The sequence below is a fragment of the Lutzomyia longipalpis genome, chromosome 1 (assembly GCF_024334085.1).
Source record: "Lutzomyia longipalpis isolate SR_M1_2022 chromosome 1, ASM2433408v1".
NCBI lineage: Eukaryota > Metazoa > Arthropoda > Insecta > Diptera > Psychodidae > Lutzomyia > Lutzomyia longipalpis.
In genome coordinates this window covers 39,230,180-39,242,450 of record NC_074707.1, presented here as the reverse complement: position 1 = coordinate 39,242,450, position 12,271 = coordinate 39,230,180, and the positions used below count along the sequence as shown (strand labels likewise).

The 12,271-nt window shown below is 37.3% G+C and overlaps 3 protein-coding genes across 3 annotated transcripts in view; all 3 read right to left on the bottom strand.

The window, feature by feature from the left end:
• Positions 1 to 2,257, bottom strand: part of LOC129787254 (RING finger protein 17) — a 97,170-nt gene extending 94,913 nt beyond the window's left edge. Inside the window, exons 1-5 of the mRNA XM_055822694.1 lie at positions 2,105 to 2,257; positions 1,854 to 1,992; positions 1,647 to 1,779; positions 1,326 to 1,567; positions 1,018 to 1,253 (exon numbers count right to left, since the gene is read on the bottom strand). Coding sequence (XP_055678669.1) covers positions 1,018 to 1,253; positions 1,326 to 1,567; positions 1,647 to 1,779; positions 1,854 to 1,989 — 747 coding nt within the window. The 5' untranslated portion in view covers positions 1,990 to 1,992; positions 2,105 to 2,257. The remainder of the gene's footprint in view (positions 1 to 1,017; positions 1,254 to 1,325; positions 1,568 to 1,646; positions 1,780 to 1,853; positions 1,993 to 2,104) is intronic.
• A 181-nt stretch (positions 2,258 to 2,438) lies between these two features.
• On the bottom strand, positions 2,439 to 11,864 carry LOC129787253 (E3 ubiquitin-protein ligase RNF181 homolog). The gene is made up of 3 exons (XM_055822693.1): positions 11,731 to 11,864; positions 2,770 to 3,082; positions 2,439 to 2,686 (listed from the first exon to the last, which is right to left on the bottom strand). Exons 2-3 carry the CDS (start codon positions 3,079 to 3,081, stop codon positions 2,552 to 2,554), a joined length of 447 nt encoding a protein of 148 aa, XP_055678668.1. The 5' UTR covers position 3,082; positions 11,731 to 11,864; the 3' UTR covers positions 2,439 to 2,551.
• LOC129787252 (serine/threonine-protein kinase OSR1) lies at positions 9,640 to 11,737 on the bottom strand. Its single transcript, XM_055822692.1, has one exon. The coding sequence runs from the start codon at positions 11,477 to 11,479 to the stop codon at positions 9,881 to 9,883; it is 1,599 nt and encodes a 532-aa protein (XP_055678667.1). The 5' UTR covers positions 11,480 to 11,737; the 3' UTR covers positions 9,640 to 9,880.
• Positions 11,865 to 12,271: the final 407 nt, after the last annotated feature.

The following is a 12,271-nucleotide window of genomic DNA, read 5'->3' as shown; positions in this document are numbered from 1 at the left end:
TTTATGATAAAGAAAATTTATTTTCTCAAAAATTCTTCAAAGTTTGAGTATGAAAATTATTTAACCTGCAGGCCGCCAAGACCTTGGAGCTTCCTTAAAGCGCCAAGGTGGGGTCGTTGAACGACCCCAAGAAGGAAGTCGATTTTCTCATAAACCATACAACCGGGAACTGTCGGGTCACTATCTTTAGACTCCTTATATAGTCCTCTTGCCCCATTGCATCACAAATTCGCCACCCGGAAACACGTAGAAGAAGATATTAGGGAAAAACATTTTTCACTCATTTTTCACACTTTCTTCGTGAGAAATTTGCCACGAAGTTGACCGCAACTGCTATTTTTTTCACTACTTCCCCACATTCCCCTCACTTCCCGCACCGTGATAAATGGCAATATTTCTCGAATATTCTTTATTGTTTTGCACATTTATATGCTTCTAATTATGTTTTATGTTGTTTATGTTACTTATTCGCGATAATTCTGACACTGAGATGGTAAAGTGAGAAAGTAAACACAACCCTTCAACCCCCTTCAACCATATGATTTATGATGTGACTAACTTCATTCTAAGAAATTTTCCGCAGCATGGCCGTTACACCAATTTTTGAATTCCCTTCTTCTACATTTTCCTTAATAACTTTTCTTGTGGTGGACGAATTGAGCTGAAATTTTTACACAACCTCCTCAGATAACCAAAGAACTTATTTCCAAAAGATGGGAATGGTATCTTTTATATTTATTAAGTTATAGCACGAAATATAGGGCTGGGGTCGTTCAACGACCCCGCTTGGCGGCCTAGAGGTTAAATATGTATATATTTTTTTTTAGATAAATCAACAATATTTTACAAAGAATTTCTCATCAAATAATTAACTGTTTGTAGGCTTGTTTGAGCAAGCAAATGGAGCAAATGAATGCTCTTTAGGAGGGGGAATATTTTGAGATGTCTTTTCATGGAAGAACAGTAGACAAAACAACAAGCAAAGGATTAAAAAATAAATAAATAAAGTCCACTTACCTCTACTGACATCTTGTTTAGCTGATTCAGCTGATCGAGGAGCGTGATATACGCTGGGATCTCCTTCTGCGTGGCGACATTCCTCTCAAACAGCTGACACACCACATGAATTAGGTGCATTTGGGTTTTGCAATCCAAGCAAATTGCCTTATCGCATGTCTCGCAGTAAAAGTTAACTTGCTTCCCGGGATGTGTTTCGCAGTGTGTGGGAATATGTTGAAATTTCACTGAGGATGCTGTAAAAGGCACGACAAGATCAAATATTAGCTTTCAATTTAAAAAACATTTTTTTTTGCGAAATTTCTTACTCAATTCAAGCGATTGGTGCGATCGGAAGACATTGAACTGATGGACTGTCTTGAAGCAATCATGGCAGAAGAGGGAGTCGCACTGAAGGCACTTCCGGTCAGCCACAGGAAGAGAACATTCACCACACTTTGGCACAGCTGGAGCCTGAGTCTGTCCGGACTCCTCCCTGTCACCAAATGTGGTGATGAACTTAATCAGGCCGAATACGTAGAAATTGAACTCAAATTGTTCGGTGGTTTTCCTACAAGAAAATGTAAATTTTAGAGAAAAAAATCCTTCCCGGAATGAGAATAAAATTCAGGAAAGTGGGGATAAATTACCTCTTGAACGTTAGCGCAATGAGAGTATTGCAAGTGGGGCACTTGATGAAGTTTCGTGTCTTGTTTGTCCGGAGACATGATTCGCAGATCATGTGGCCACATGTCAGCAATACCGGCAAATGTTGATGGTACTCTAAATGAACAAAGAAACATTCCCGGAATTAGCAGGAAGTGGCAAAAAAACGAAAGTCCAAAAAGATGTCTTACTATTCGTGTTTCCGGGAAAGCTGTAAGATTCATTGCAAACTGCGCATCGGGGCAGAGTGCGTGAGACATGGGTGCCCCCTTCAGAGATGTAGTGTCGCATTGGGGTTGGGGTGGAATCACCCGGAGTATCCGTCATTTTCTAGAAAGCCCCCAAAGAGATATCAAATGAAAGAAATTGCATCCCAATAAAATGTGAGGTTATGTCGCCATCATTGCACATTTAAGCGAAATTCTCAAAAAGTACATCTTACCTCTGCGTTTCTTCTTGAGAAACACAATCCGTGAGCTTTATTTTCACTTTTCCACACGATACTTTTGCTTTTTCTCAGCACTAATAGGGTTTTTCACTCAAATAAAGAATTTTCTCAACTCAGCGAATTTAGCGGAATAACTTTTTTGCCATCGATGGCAGCGCCGCACAAAAAGGCGCGGAAAAAATAGGCAATTCAATTTTTTAATTTTTCAGAGGCGGTTGAATTCTTTTTTTTCTGTGAGATTTTCTTTTGGGAAAAGAAAAGCAGAAAATTGAAGGAAAAATTAAATTTTTCTTTGAGAAATCAAATTGAAAAAAAATTATTTTTATGATTTTTTATCACGATATTTATTTAATTAAAAGATGTAAAATAAAATAGAAAATAATAGGTACACCATAATTCCAAGGAAAATAGAAAAATTCCACCTACAGCACCCACAATTTATTAGCCAAACATGGAATTATGTAGCCCCTCGAGCTCTTCTTCCCGTTGCTTTTGACGCTCTCGGAATTTTTTCCTCTCCTCATAGTCAGGATCGTCGGTTTTCAGCTCATAACGGCACAGAGGGCAGGAATTTGTCTTTGTGGCCAGAGAAAAAAATCTCAAATAATTCTGGAATTGTTTCAAATAAAATTTCGCAAAAAAGCGGTCATTCTACTTACCTTATTGAGCCAAGGAAGGATGCAGGATTGATGAAACTCATGTGAACAGGGCAATACTTTGAAAACATCCGGAAGCTCCCCGTTTGGCTTTAAGCAAATTGAACAACTTTCATCATCCGGCAGAGGTTTCCTCTCTGGTAAATTCCGTACAACTTCCTTGGATGCTGGTGGTGCCAGCTGCTGCCCCTGGAACATCTCTTCGGGCAAATACCCATTGTCCAGCAATGCTCTAACCATTAAAATTGTCTGATGACGCTGTGTATCCTCCAATGCCACTGGTTCCCATCCCATCTCATCGAAGTAATCCGCCATTCTGTGATGAAAAGAAGTCAGGAAGAGAGACTCACAGGATTTTTTTTCGTTTTTGCATTTTTATTTCTTCAAAATGCGCTTCTACGACTACTTTCCTACCACTAAACATTTTCTCGTATGAATGAGAGACTTCAGCGGCTGCCCACAGAGAAGCATTTTATCTATGCGATACTTTTGCAATTGGTGGTCTTGTGACTGATTCATAAGTTATTGAGGAAGTCGTGTGATCGCACCAATTAAATAAAATTAATTAAAGATGCTACTCTCGCTGGATCCCAATCATTACACTCCATCTCAATTCTCAAGGAGAAAATGAAGAGTTGAACAATTTTTACTCACAGATTTTTGATGAAAAGCTTTATTTCTTTTCAAATTGATAAAAAAGATGAAGAGTAGAAGTGTTCAGAGCGTTCAGGGAGTTAAAGATAAAAGTTTGAAATTAAATTCTTAAAATTCAATGCTCAGAGATTTATTTTAAAAAATAACTTTTTTGGATGTTTTAATAAGTCAGTTTCTTAAATGATTTAAATTAATTCTGAAATAATTTATTTTATTCTATCTTGATACATAGGTTAGGTAGCTCCTTATCACCGAAATAATGAAACAGAATTTTCAAAATTTTAAGAAGAAAATGAGCTGAAAAATACTTTAAAACGATTTTATATATTTTCCATTTAAAAGTCTTTTTGCAAAGATCTGCTGAGTTTTCCTGGACTAGATTCTTTTCTAATTCTGCCTGGATGTGATTATTTAGGTTCTATTTTTATATTTACTTATTAATTGTTATTTAATTAAGAAAAAAGGTTTCTTGCTAAAGAAAATTGGATCGAAGATTTGTTTTTCTTTTTCTTTGTAAACATTACTCTCGTAACATTAAAAAATTACGAAATCTTCTTCAGAATACAGTCAGGTCTATGAACAGATGATTTTCTAGAAGTCTAATATGAAAAAAGATCCTGAAATTTTTTGAAAATAGTTTTAATTATTTTTAGTCCTGAAATTAATTTTATTTTATAATATTTCTATAGAATTTACATCCTTGAACATCCTTGAAGATATTTTAATCTAAGAGTCTGTTGGATTCTTTAAATTTTGGGGACAACATTATTATTATAGGTAGGTATGTTAGACTGGAGACAGAAAATTCCACGTCACTGAATAAAAAAAATTAAGCTGAAAGTGCTAAAGATTTTAAGAAAAAGATTCTGGAATTTTTAAAATAATTTTTTGTGTATTTAAATAGAAACCTTTTGACCCTTTTGACTAGAGAATAAATTTAAAAAAAAAAAAGTATATCAACAGTTCTTCCAGTTCTAGCACGTCTAGCACAAAGTTCTAAGATTCTCATAAAATCTTCATCAAGAAATTATTCAACTTTGTTGTGAGATAAGCTGCTTGAGATATTTTTCACTCTTCTGAAGCGCACGAGCGCGAAAAATTCAGGTAATTTGAACTCATTATCACCTCACGTGCCCTTTTGCGCTCTGTGCCAACCACACTCAAATATTTACTTATTTAGTGTGCGATTCAATTTAATTAAGCTAAAACCCCCACCGCGAAAAGCCCGCTTAGCGCGCTAATTCGTGGAAAAGTCATTCATTAGAAAATGATAATAAATAATTCGGGAGGAGTTTTCCATCATCACACACCAAGTTCTTATTTTTTTCCCCTCTTTATCGTGAGACGCGAGGAAGAGGGCTTGGAGGCGCGGGTAATGACGAGGTCACCCAATTGATGATAGCCCGCATGTTTTAGTAAATAGAGAGAGAGAGAGTTTGGGCAATTTTAGACAATTCACAAAATTATTTAGATGGAAAGAAAAAAAAATTCTTCGGCAGTGGTCCCCAAATAAAACTGTTGAGAATAAATTAATCATAAATGACTTCGATTGACCACAATTTCATTTGCGCATAACACATTTTAATTTGGGAACATTGCGTTCCTCCTTTATGCTTCACTCTTTCTCTCAGTTGTCGACAAGAAATCATGTTTATTTGCGAAATCGATGGTTCTTAATTCTTATGTGCGGGGACGCATTTTGGCTGTTCCTCAGTCAGTCTCATCATCATCAATGTCTTCCACACCCAGAAGTTAAGACTTTAGTGCTCACAAGACCATAAATTGCCAAAGTTAAATAAATATAGATGTACGAGAATTCTCTTCTTTTTTATCTTCTTCCAATTGTTTTGTTCTCTCTAAAAAGAATTATATTCAAACACATTAAATAACAATTTTTTCTCCTTCACTTAGCACACTTTTTTTTCTCAATATTGCAACCCAAAAAAAAACACGAAGAATGAATATTGTGCAATGCATAAAAAAGGTGGAATATCGTCAAATGAGAGAAATAAGATAATTTATTTTTATGCTGTGTGTCTGTAAAAGAAAATTGAAATATTTCTGGATATCAATAAGAAATTCATCACGTTTTTTTTTTAGCAAGAAATAAAAAAATGATAAATTTATCTTTATCAACACAAAGGCATTTTAGTAATATATGTACATTTTTCTTATGAGTGAGAAAAATGCAATTTAAATATTTATGTTAATTTGCAATATACGTTTCAAATATAATTTTCTCAGCGGAAAATCTTCCTTCTTGGCATTCTTGACCTATGTATATATTTTGCAAAAATAAAATTAATTTATTGCAAAATTCATTTTCATTCGATATATTTTGGCAAAATTCTCTTCTGTCTGATTCATGATGGTACTGAGAATAAATTTCATTTATTATTAATAATTATTTGATAATTTTTTTTTCTTCAAAGAATTTGTTGAAAGTCAAGAAAATTGGCTTAAAAAGAAACGTAATTATATTTTATTTTTATATCAAAAACTAGGTTGAATTTCCATTAAAACATTGTTGTAAATTACCTATAATAAATTGAGTTTTATCTCCTTAACTGAAAGTAGCAAACAATGGAAAGCAGTAAAGATAGAGAAGAATTTTTTCAATGTAAACGTTTTTTTTTAAAGAAAACTTTTAATTGCAAATTGCTTTTGCGACCTTTGTCTAACTATTTATTTACTTAATATTACGTTTATATATTTTTTTGCAATAAATTGAACAAATTAACAAACTATTAAACTACTTTTTTTTATAATATTTATAAGTAGCTGTTATATGGGTGAAGTATAAGATAAATATTAAATTTAGTTTGGAAATTTAGGAAGAGGTCATTCCAGACTTGTTAAGTAGGTTTTGCGTACACAACAAGCCTTTTTAATCTTTTTTTTTAATTCAGTAAAATACTCTGACGTGAAAACTAATTCACACCACTGCGGAATTTTTTTTGCAGACGCACATAGCTCCGTCTCCGTGCTTTCCATTGCGAATGCTTTAAATTTCGAAATGTTTTGTAAATAGAACGCGTAACACTTTTCACCGACAAAAAAAAACACAGAGAAGAGATAAAACGCAGCAAGAATATTTTGTGAAGAAAGTGTCGTCTATTTTGTTAAACTTTTTTTTTCCTTCCTCTTCAAGATTATTATATATGTATGTATGTAGGTATAGGTATATATATTTGAGAGGGGCTAAAAACACCTCTTCAATATAAAATTGTATTAAATCTATAAATAAAACCGCTCTCCTATGACATTGCACTCATTCTATAATATATAATTTAAATATTAAAACCGACGTCACATTCTCTCGCGCGTTTTATATTTTTTTTCCTTCAACATCTTTCCCACCTCGCGGTTTTACTCTGTACAAATACAGAATGGGTGTTGTGTATTTAGATGCTAAGAAACCGTCTCAAGTACATTTCATTGCAAAATTCAACTCCTGCAATCGATTAAACATGCGTCTCTCTGTCCTCTCCATATAGAATATTTTTTTTTCTTTCGAATCTTTTTAAATTTATTATTTTCTACACTATTATTTTTATTCCAGGTTAAGAATAACTACTAATCAACATGTTGTTATTTTTTTTTCCTTCTACAATCGACCTCTTATTAAGCTTGTTCTCATGTGGATCACGCTGTGGGTTTCGTCAGCTTCTTTTTATCATTCCTCTCTATTGGTATAAAAATACATTGAAATCTCTCCCATTAGAAACGTCTCATTCTCTCATTTTGCGCCACCAAAGGGGCATTCATATGGCAAAAGCGGAAAGAATTTCTAAGAAAAGATTTCTTTTATATCTAACAGTTTTCTCAAAATTTCCCTAAATAAATATCCATGAGGAGGTATTCGTTCTAATTAATAATTTTAGGACGCGGTATTAAATTTTTCGCAGTTAAAATAAAAATTACACAACTGTTTAGATTATTCGATGGAGGCGCCTGGTAGTTTGAAATTTTGTGCAATGGGGTGCAAAATAAATCAGAAATTGGATGCAAACAAATTTGCAATAGATCAGGGTGGAGACGCCTGGTAATTAAGACATTTTTTTTTTCAAATTCACAACTAAGTCCGGCTTAAGTTTCTTAAGTAAGACTTCATTTTTTCATTTATCCAGGCTTTAGTTTTCTGAACTAGGTTTCTTAAAGGAGAACATTGATTTAAATTTATTTATAAGTTTAGCTTAATTTACTAAAGCCAGATAGATAGGTCTGAATTTTTTTTATAGATCCTGCTTTAGTTTTTTTTTAATCCTTTCGCGTATAACGTGAAACATAAAAACATTGAAACATGCGCTCTTTTATTACGATAATTATTCTATGAATGCTCTCAGAAGACTTTTCTCAGTCAGAAAGTCCTCTTTGGCCTCTTTTGCGTGAATTTGATGCTTTTCTAACTTCTAACTAATTTGGCTGGCCAAGAAGACCAATTCGACATTTTTTAATCACCACGGAATTAAAATCTATTTATCATTTCGTGATAAATTTTACATCTGTATATAGGGAAGCTTCATTACTTCAAGATCGTCGAAAGAAAACTTTGAAAAATATTTTCTTTTGAGAGAAAATGAAGGAAAGCCTGACTTAACCTTAAAACTTGTGAATCGTGATCTTAAAAACCTTAAGTCTGACTTAAGAAAGGAACTAAGCAAAGTAAATTTTACTATATGACTGCAAATTAATCAAGAAAATTAGCAAATTTAAAAACTCATGCTTTCGTATACAATGAATCATGATGGAGGCGCCTGGTAATTCAGAATCTCTTCAAAACCTAATTCATTTTCTAAATTATAATTCATACCTCGATCATGGAAGAAAAAACATAATATTCCTCAATGGAAATATTTTTTTTAGCCTCAAAAAATTATCTCAGAAGCATAAGAAAAATGTACTGGTAAGCTGACCAAGCTTACGGGAGCTGTGTTTCTTTCAGTGTACCAATTTTGTGAGAGCAAACTAGAACGCAAATTAATTTAAATACGCGCAAAGTCGGGAAAAGTTGAAAAGTCATACCCTAAGAAATCTTTGAAACGCCATATCTCGGGAACGGCTCCATAGATTTTCGAGTTTGAGCTATCGTTGGAAAGGTCTTAACCTCAACTATAACATATTAAAATATGAAGTAAATCGATAATGGAATTTTCGAAATATTCGAGTTCGAAATTTTCGAAAACTTTGTTTTTGATTTTAGCGCCTCTCGCGGTCATTTCTCGAACTTGCAATGTTCTAGACATTTGTAAGGTTTCACGAAACCTTTCATTTGCACTTGAGTTGATCAAAATCGGACTTGTAGAACCCGAGATATGACATGCCAACTTTGGAAGGCTATATCTCGAGAACGGTGACATAGATTTTCTTCATTTTTGGCATGGAGCTAGATAATATAGTCAGCTATAACATATCAAAAAATGAAGCAAATCGATAATGGCGTTTTCGAGATATTCATCGAAAACTCATCGAAAATTTTGTTTTTAATTTTTGGCCCCCTAGCGGTCACTTTTGAAACTTTCGATGTTCTAGAGAGTTGTAGGGTTTGTTGAGATCTTTAATTTGAGCCCGGGTTGATCGAAATCGGTCAAGCCGTTTTCGAGTTATGGTCGATTTTCGATGAAAAATTGTGGCGGCCATATTGACTAAACGGCTTGACCGATTTTCGAAAATGAGGTAGCGTTGGAAAGCTCTTGATGGCCTCTACAACATATCAAAATTTCAGCCCTCTAGCTATAATAGCGGCTGAGATATAGCGAAAACAAAATTTTGAGGTTATTCAAAATGGCGGACGGGGGGGTGGGGGGTAAAATTTGACATCAAAATCGGATGTCTTCCAGTCGATATTTAAACTTTGCCGTTTACCGCAAGTCTCTATCTATTACCGTTCTCTCGCAATTTAGCGTTATACTACGGACGGACGGACGGACGGCCGGCCGGAAAAAACTTATTTTTGGCGCATACGTTTTTTGGAATGTGGGGACCCTAATTCGTGCTCATCCCAAGTTTGAGCCCGATCTGACGACTTTCGATTTTGCTCGGTACACAAAAGCTGTGTCTGAAAGAAACACAGCTAAAAAAATACAAGAGACATAAGCTTTATGCCAGACGAATGCCCCTCGAGTGATTGAAATTTTTTTCATTGGATAATGCTTTATGGGATTAAGTTGAACTTGAGTAAAGCTGAACTTGAATTAATCGCCAAAAGCTCAGTCGGGGTTATAAATACACAATTGTTTTATTACTTTATTTGGGAGACACAGACTATCTTTTCTTCTTTCATTTTATTTTATTTTACTTCCTCGTTCTCTTCGCCAGGAAGGGAGGCACGTGGCTGGGTCCCTCGCCCGTAGAAGTCAACTACGTTGAATTTAATTTATTTATTTTTTATAAGGTGTTTGTTGTGTGCTGGAATTCAGGGGAGAGTTGGGGGCAGATGCAGCAGCGGTGTGGGCCACATTTAGTCCGTCACGGATATTTGGGCGTAGCCAATGAGGGATTTTTCGTCTGGAGTTTCACCGGCATTGTAGCCGGAATTGAGGAGGAAGGTCACTGTCTTCGTATTATGGCGACTATCGATGAGTTTCTGCAAATTTGCCGCCATCACCACAATATCCCGACTATCCACAAGGCCAGCTCCCACTAATTCCGTAGCAATACCCTCAGCAGAATCCTTGCCCACGGCAAACTCGAAACGAATGTCATTGAGTTCGCGATTGGTGTTGCGCATCCGAAGAACGAGATTAACAGGTGGAGAATCATCCTGGAGTACCTCTGTCCGTTGCGAAGCAGTCGCATCTGACAGCTCCGAAGCCTCCTCGCGTTCACTGTCCGAAGAATCGACGAGTTCAAGGCGATTCATGGGTCTATCCTCATCTTCGGAATCACTGAATTGTTTCCCACTGGCACTTCCATTGTCCTCCTCTTCACTGGACCACACCCACTCACCTGTTAGGGTGCGATGGAGACGCCCAGAGGTGCCAGGTTGTCGTTTGGCTGCCTTAATGACGCGTGTCTCCATGGATGGCCCATTGGCCAGGAGTGTCTGTGTCAGGTACTTCCTGTCCTTGGCCTTCTTGAAGAATGGATGCTTCAGCAATTCACTCGCCGTTGGGCGTTTCGATGGTTCCTTCTGCAGACACTCAACAATCATCTTCCGGAAAGTCTTCCCGTAGGCCTTGTACTGATCCTTCTCATCTGCCCCGGTGTCAAGGGTTGGGGGATCATTCTGCAGTGTTAGCATGAGCACCTTCATGGGAGGGTACTTGTGGTACGGAGCTGTTCCCGTGGCCATTTCAATTGCCGTAATACCAAATGACCAAATGTCAGCTTTGAAATCATAACCATGATCCTGTTCCATGACTTCCGGTGCCATCCAGCATGGAGTGCCCACAAATGTGTGGCGCACCTTTTGCCGCGACATATCACGCCCCGTGGCTAGCCAAGCACTCACCCCAAAATCCGCAATCTGCACTGTCCCATCGTCACCCATGAGAATGTTCCCGGCCTTGATATCGCGATGAATTTGGCCATTGCTGTGGAAATATTCCAAACCTTTTAGCACTTCCTTGAGAACCGTGGCAATGGTGGCCTCATCAAACACCCCATGGCGGCAATTTGTCGTCTTCATCTTGTGCTTAATGATATCCAGGAGACTACCACCCTCCAGCAGCCGTAGCACCAACCACAATTCCTCCCGCACAACAAATGACGTATGATACGTCACGACATTCTCATGATTGCAGCTGGACATGGCCTGAATCTCCTTCAGCAGCTCATCCATGGAAGTGTTCCACTTTTCCAGATTGATTCGCTTTATCGCGCACTTCTCATTCCGCGGAATACAGAAGGCCCCGTGAACGACCGCCGTGGCCCCCACACCAATCACTTCCTTCAGCTCGTAGTCATCCTTGCTATTGGGCCATCCCACGGTGGCCCCCGTTGTCTGGCTCCCGGCCAGGGAAGTCTGCGACTGCACCGTGGGCAGGGTGGTGCCACCCGAGGTCATCGTGACCAAACTCGCGGTGGACGCGGATGGATTGGGGGCACCTCCGGACATTTGTGAGATTGGGAGTCACGGGACAACACTTCACAGCACTCGTGTCACACCAATGCACTCGCGAGCTACTTTCGCGTGCGATTTCTCCACCGCCCGAGTGATATAATAGCAAAAATGAGTGCTTTTAATTGCACACTCCACGAATCTGACGTTTCAATTTTTTCTCTTCTTCGCTCTATGACCAACGACATAACCTCACTTTTGCCCCTTATCACAAGTGCCATATATAAATTTTCCTTGAAATAAATTACCTGCCAGGGGGTATTGATAACAATGATAGCGCTTTTAGTCGTCTTATCACGCCTCGTTGGCTGCAAGGGATAATTTTTGATAAAATAACCCACAAAGCGGAAAAACAGTAGTGCAACACGAAAAGTAGGTATGAAATTTTCAATCAAATATGAAACATGAAATGTTTGTAAGATTTCATGTGAAATTTTCAATGGAGTAAAATTTATTTAACGAGAAAAATGAGAAAAAAACTCATTTTTTGGGCGTCAAAAAATGCAGGGGATGCTCAGGGGGCCCCCGGGGAGCTTCAGTAAATATTTTGGGGCGTAATCCCCAATTGTTTTTATCACGACAGAATTTGGAGTACTACGCCGAAAGATTTGATGGCGGTGTTTAAAGTCTATTTTCTTTGCTCCTACGCTATTTTCCAGCTTTTCCTGCGCATGGAGCTTCTTTGGGGCCCCCTGCACCTGATCCGGTGTTTTTTGGGGGTTTTCCGGGCGTTTTTCTGGGGGTAAAAACCACCGACAGTTTTCGTTTCGATCTTTTTACATAACTTTT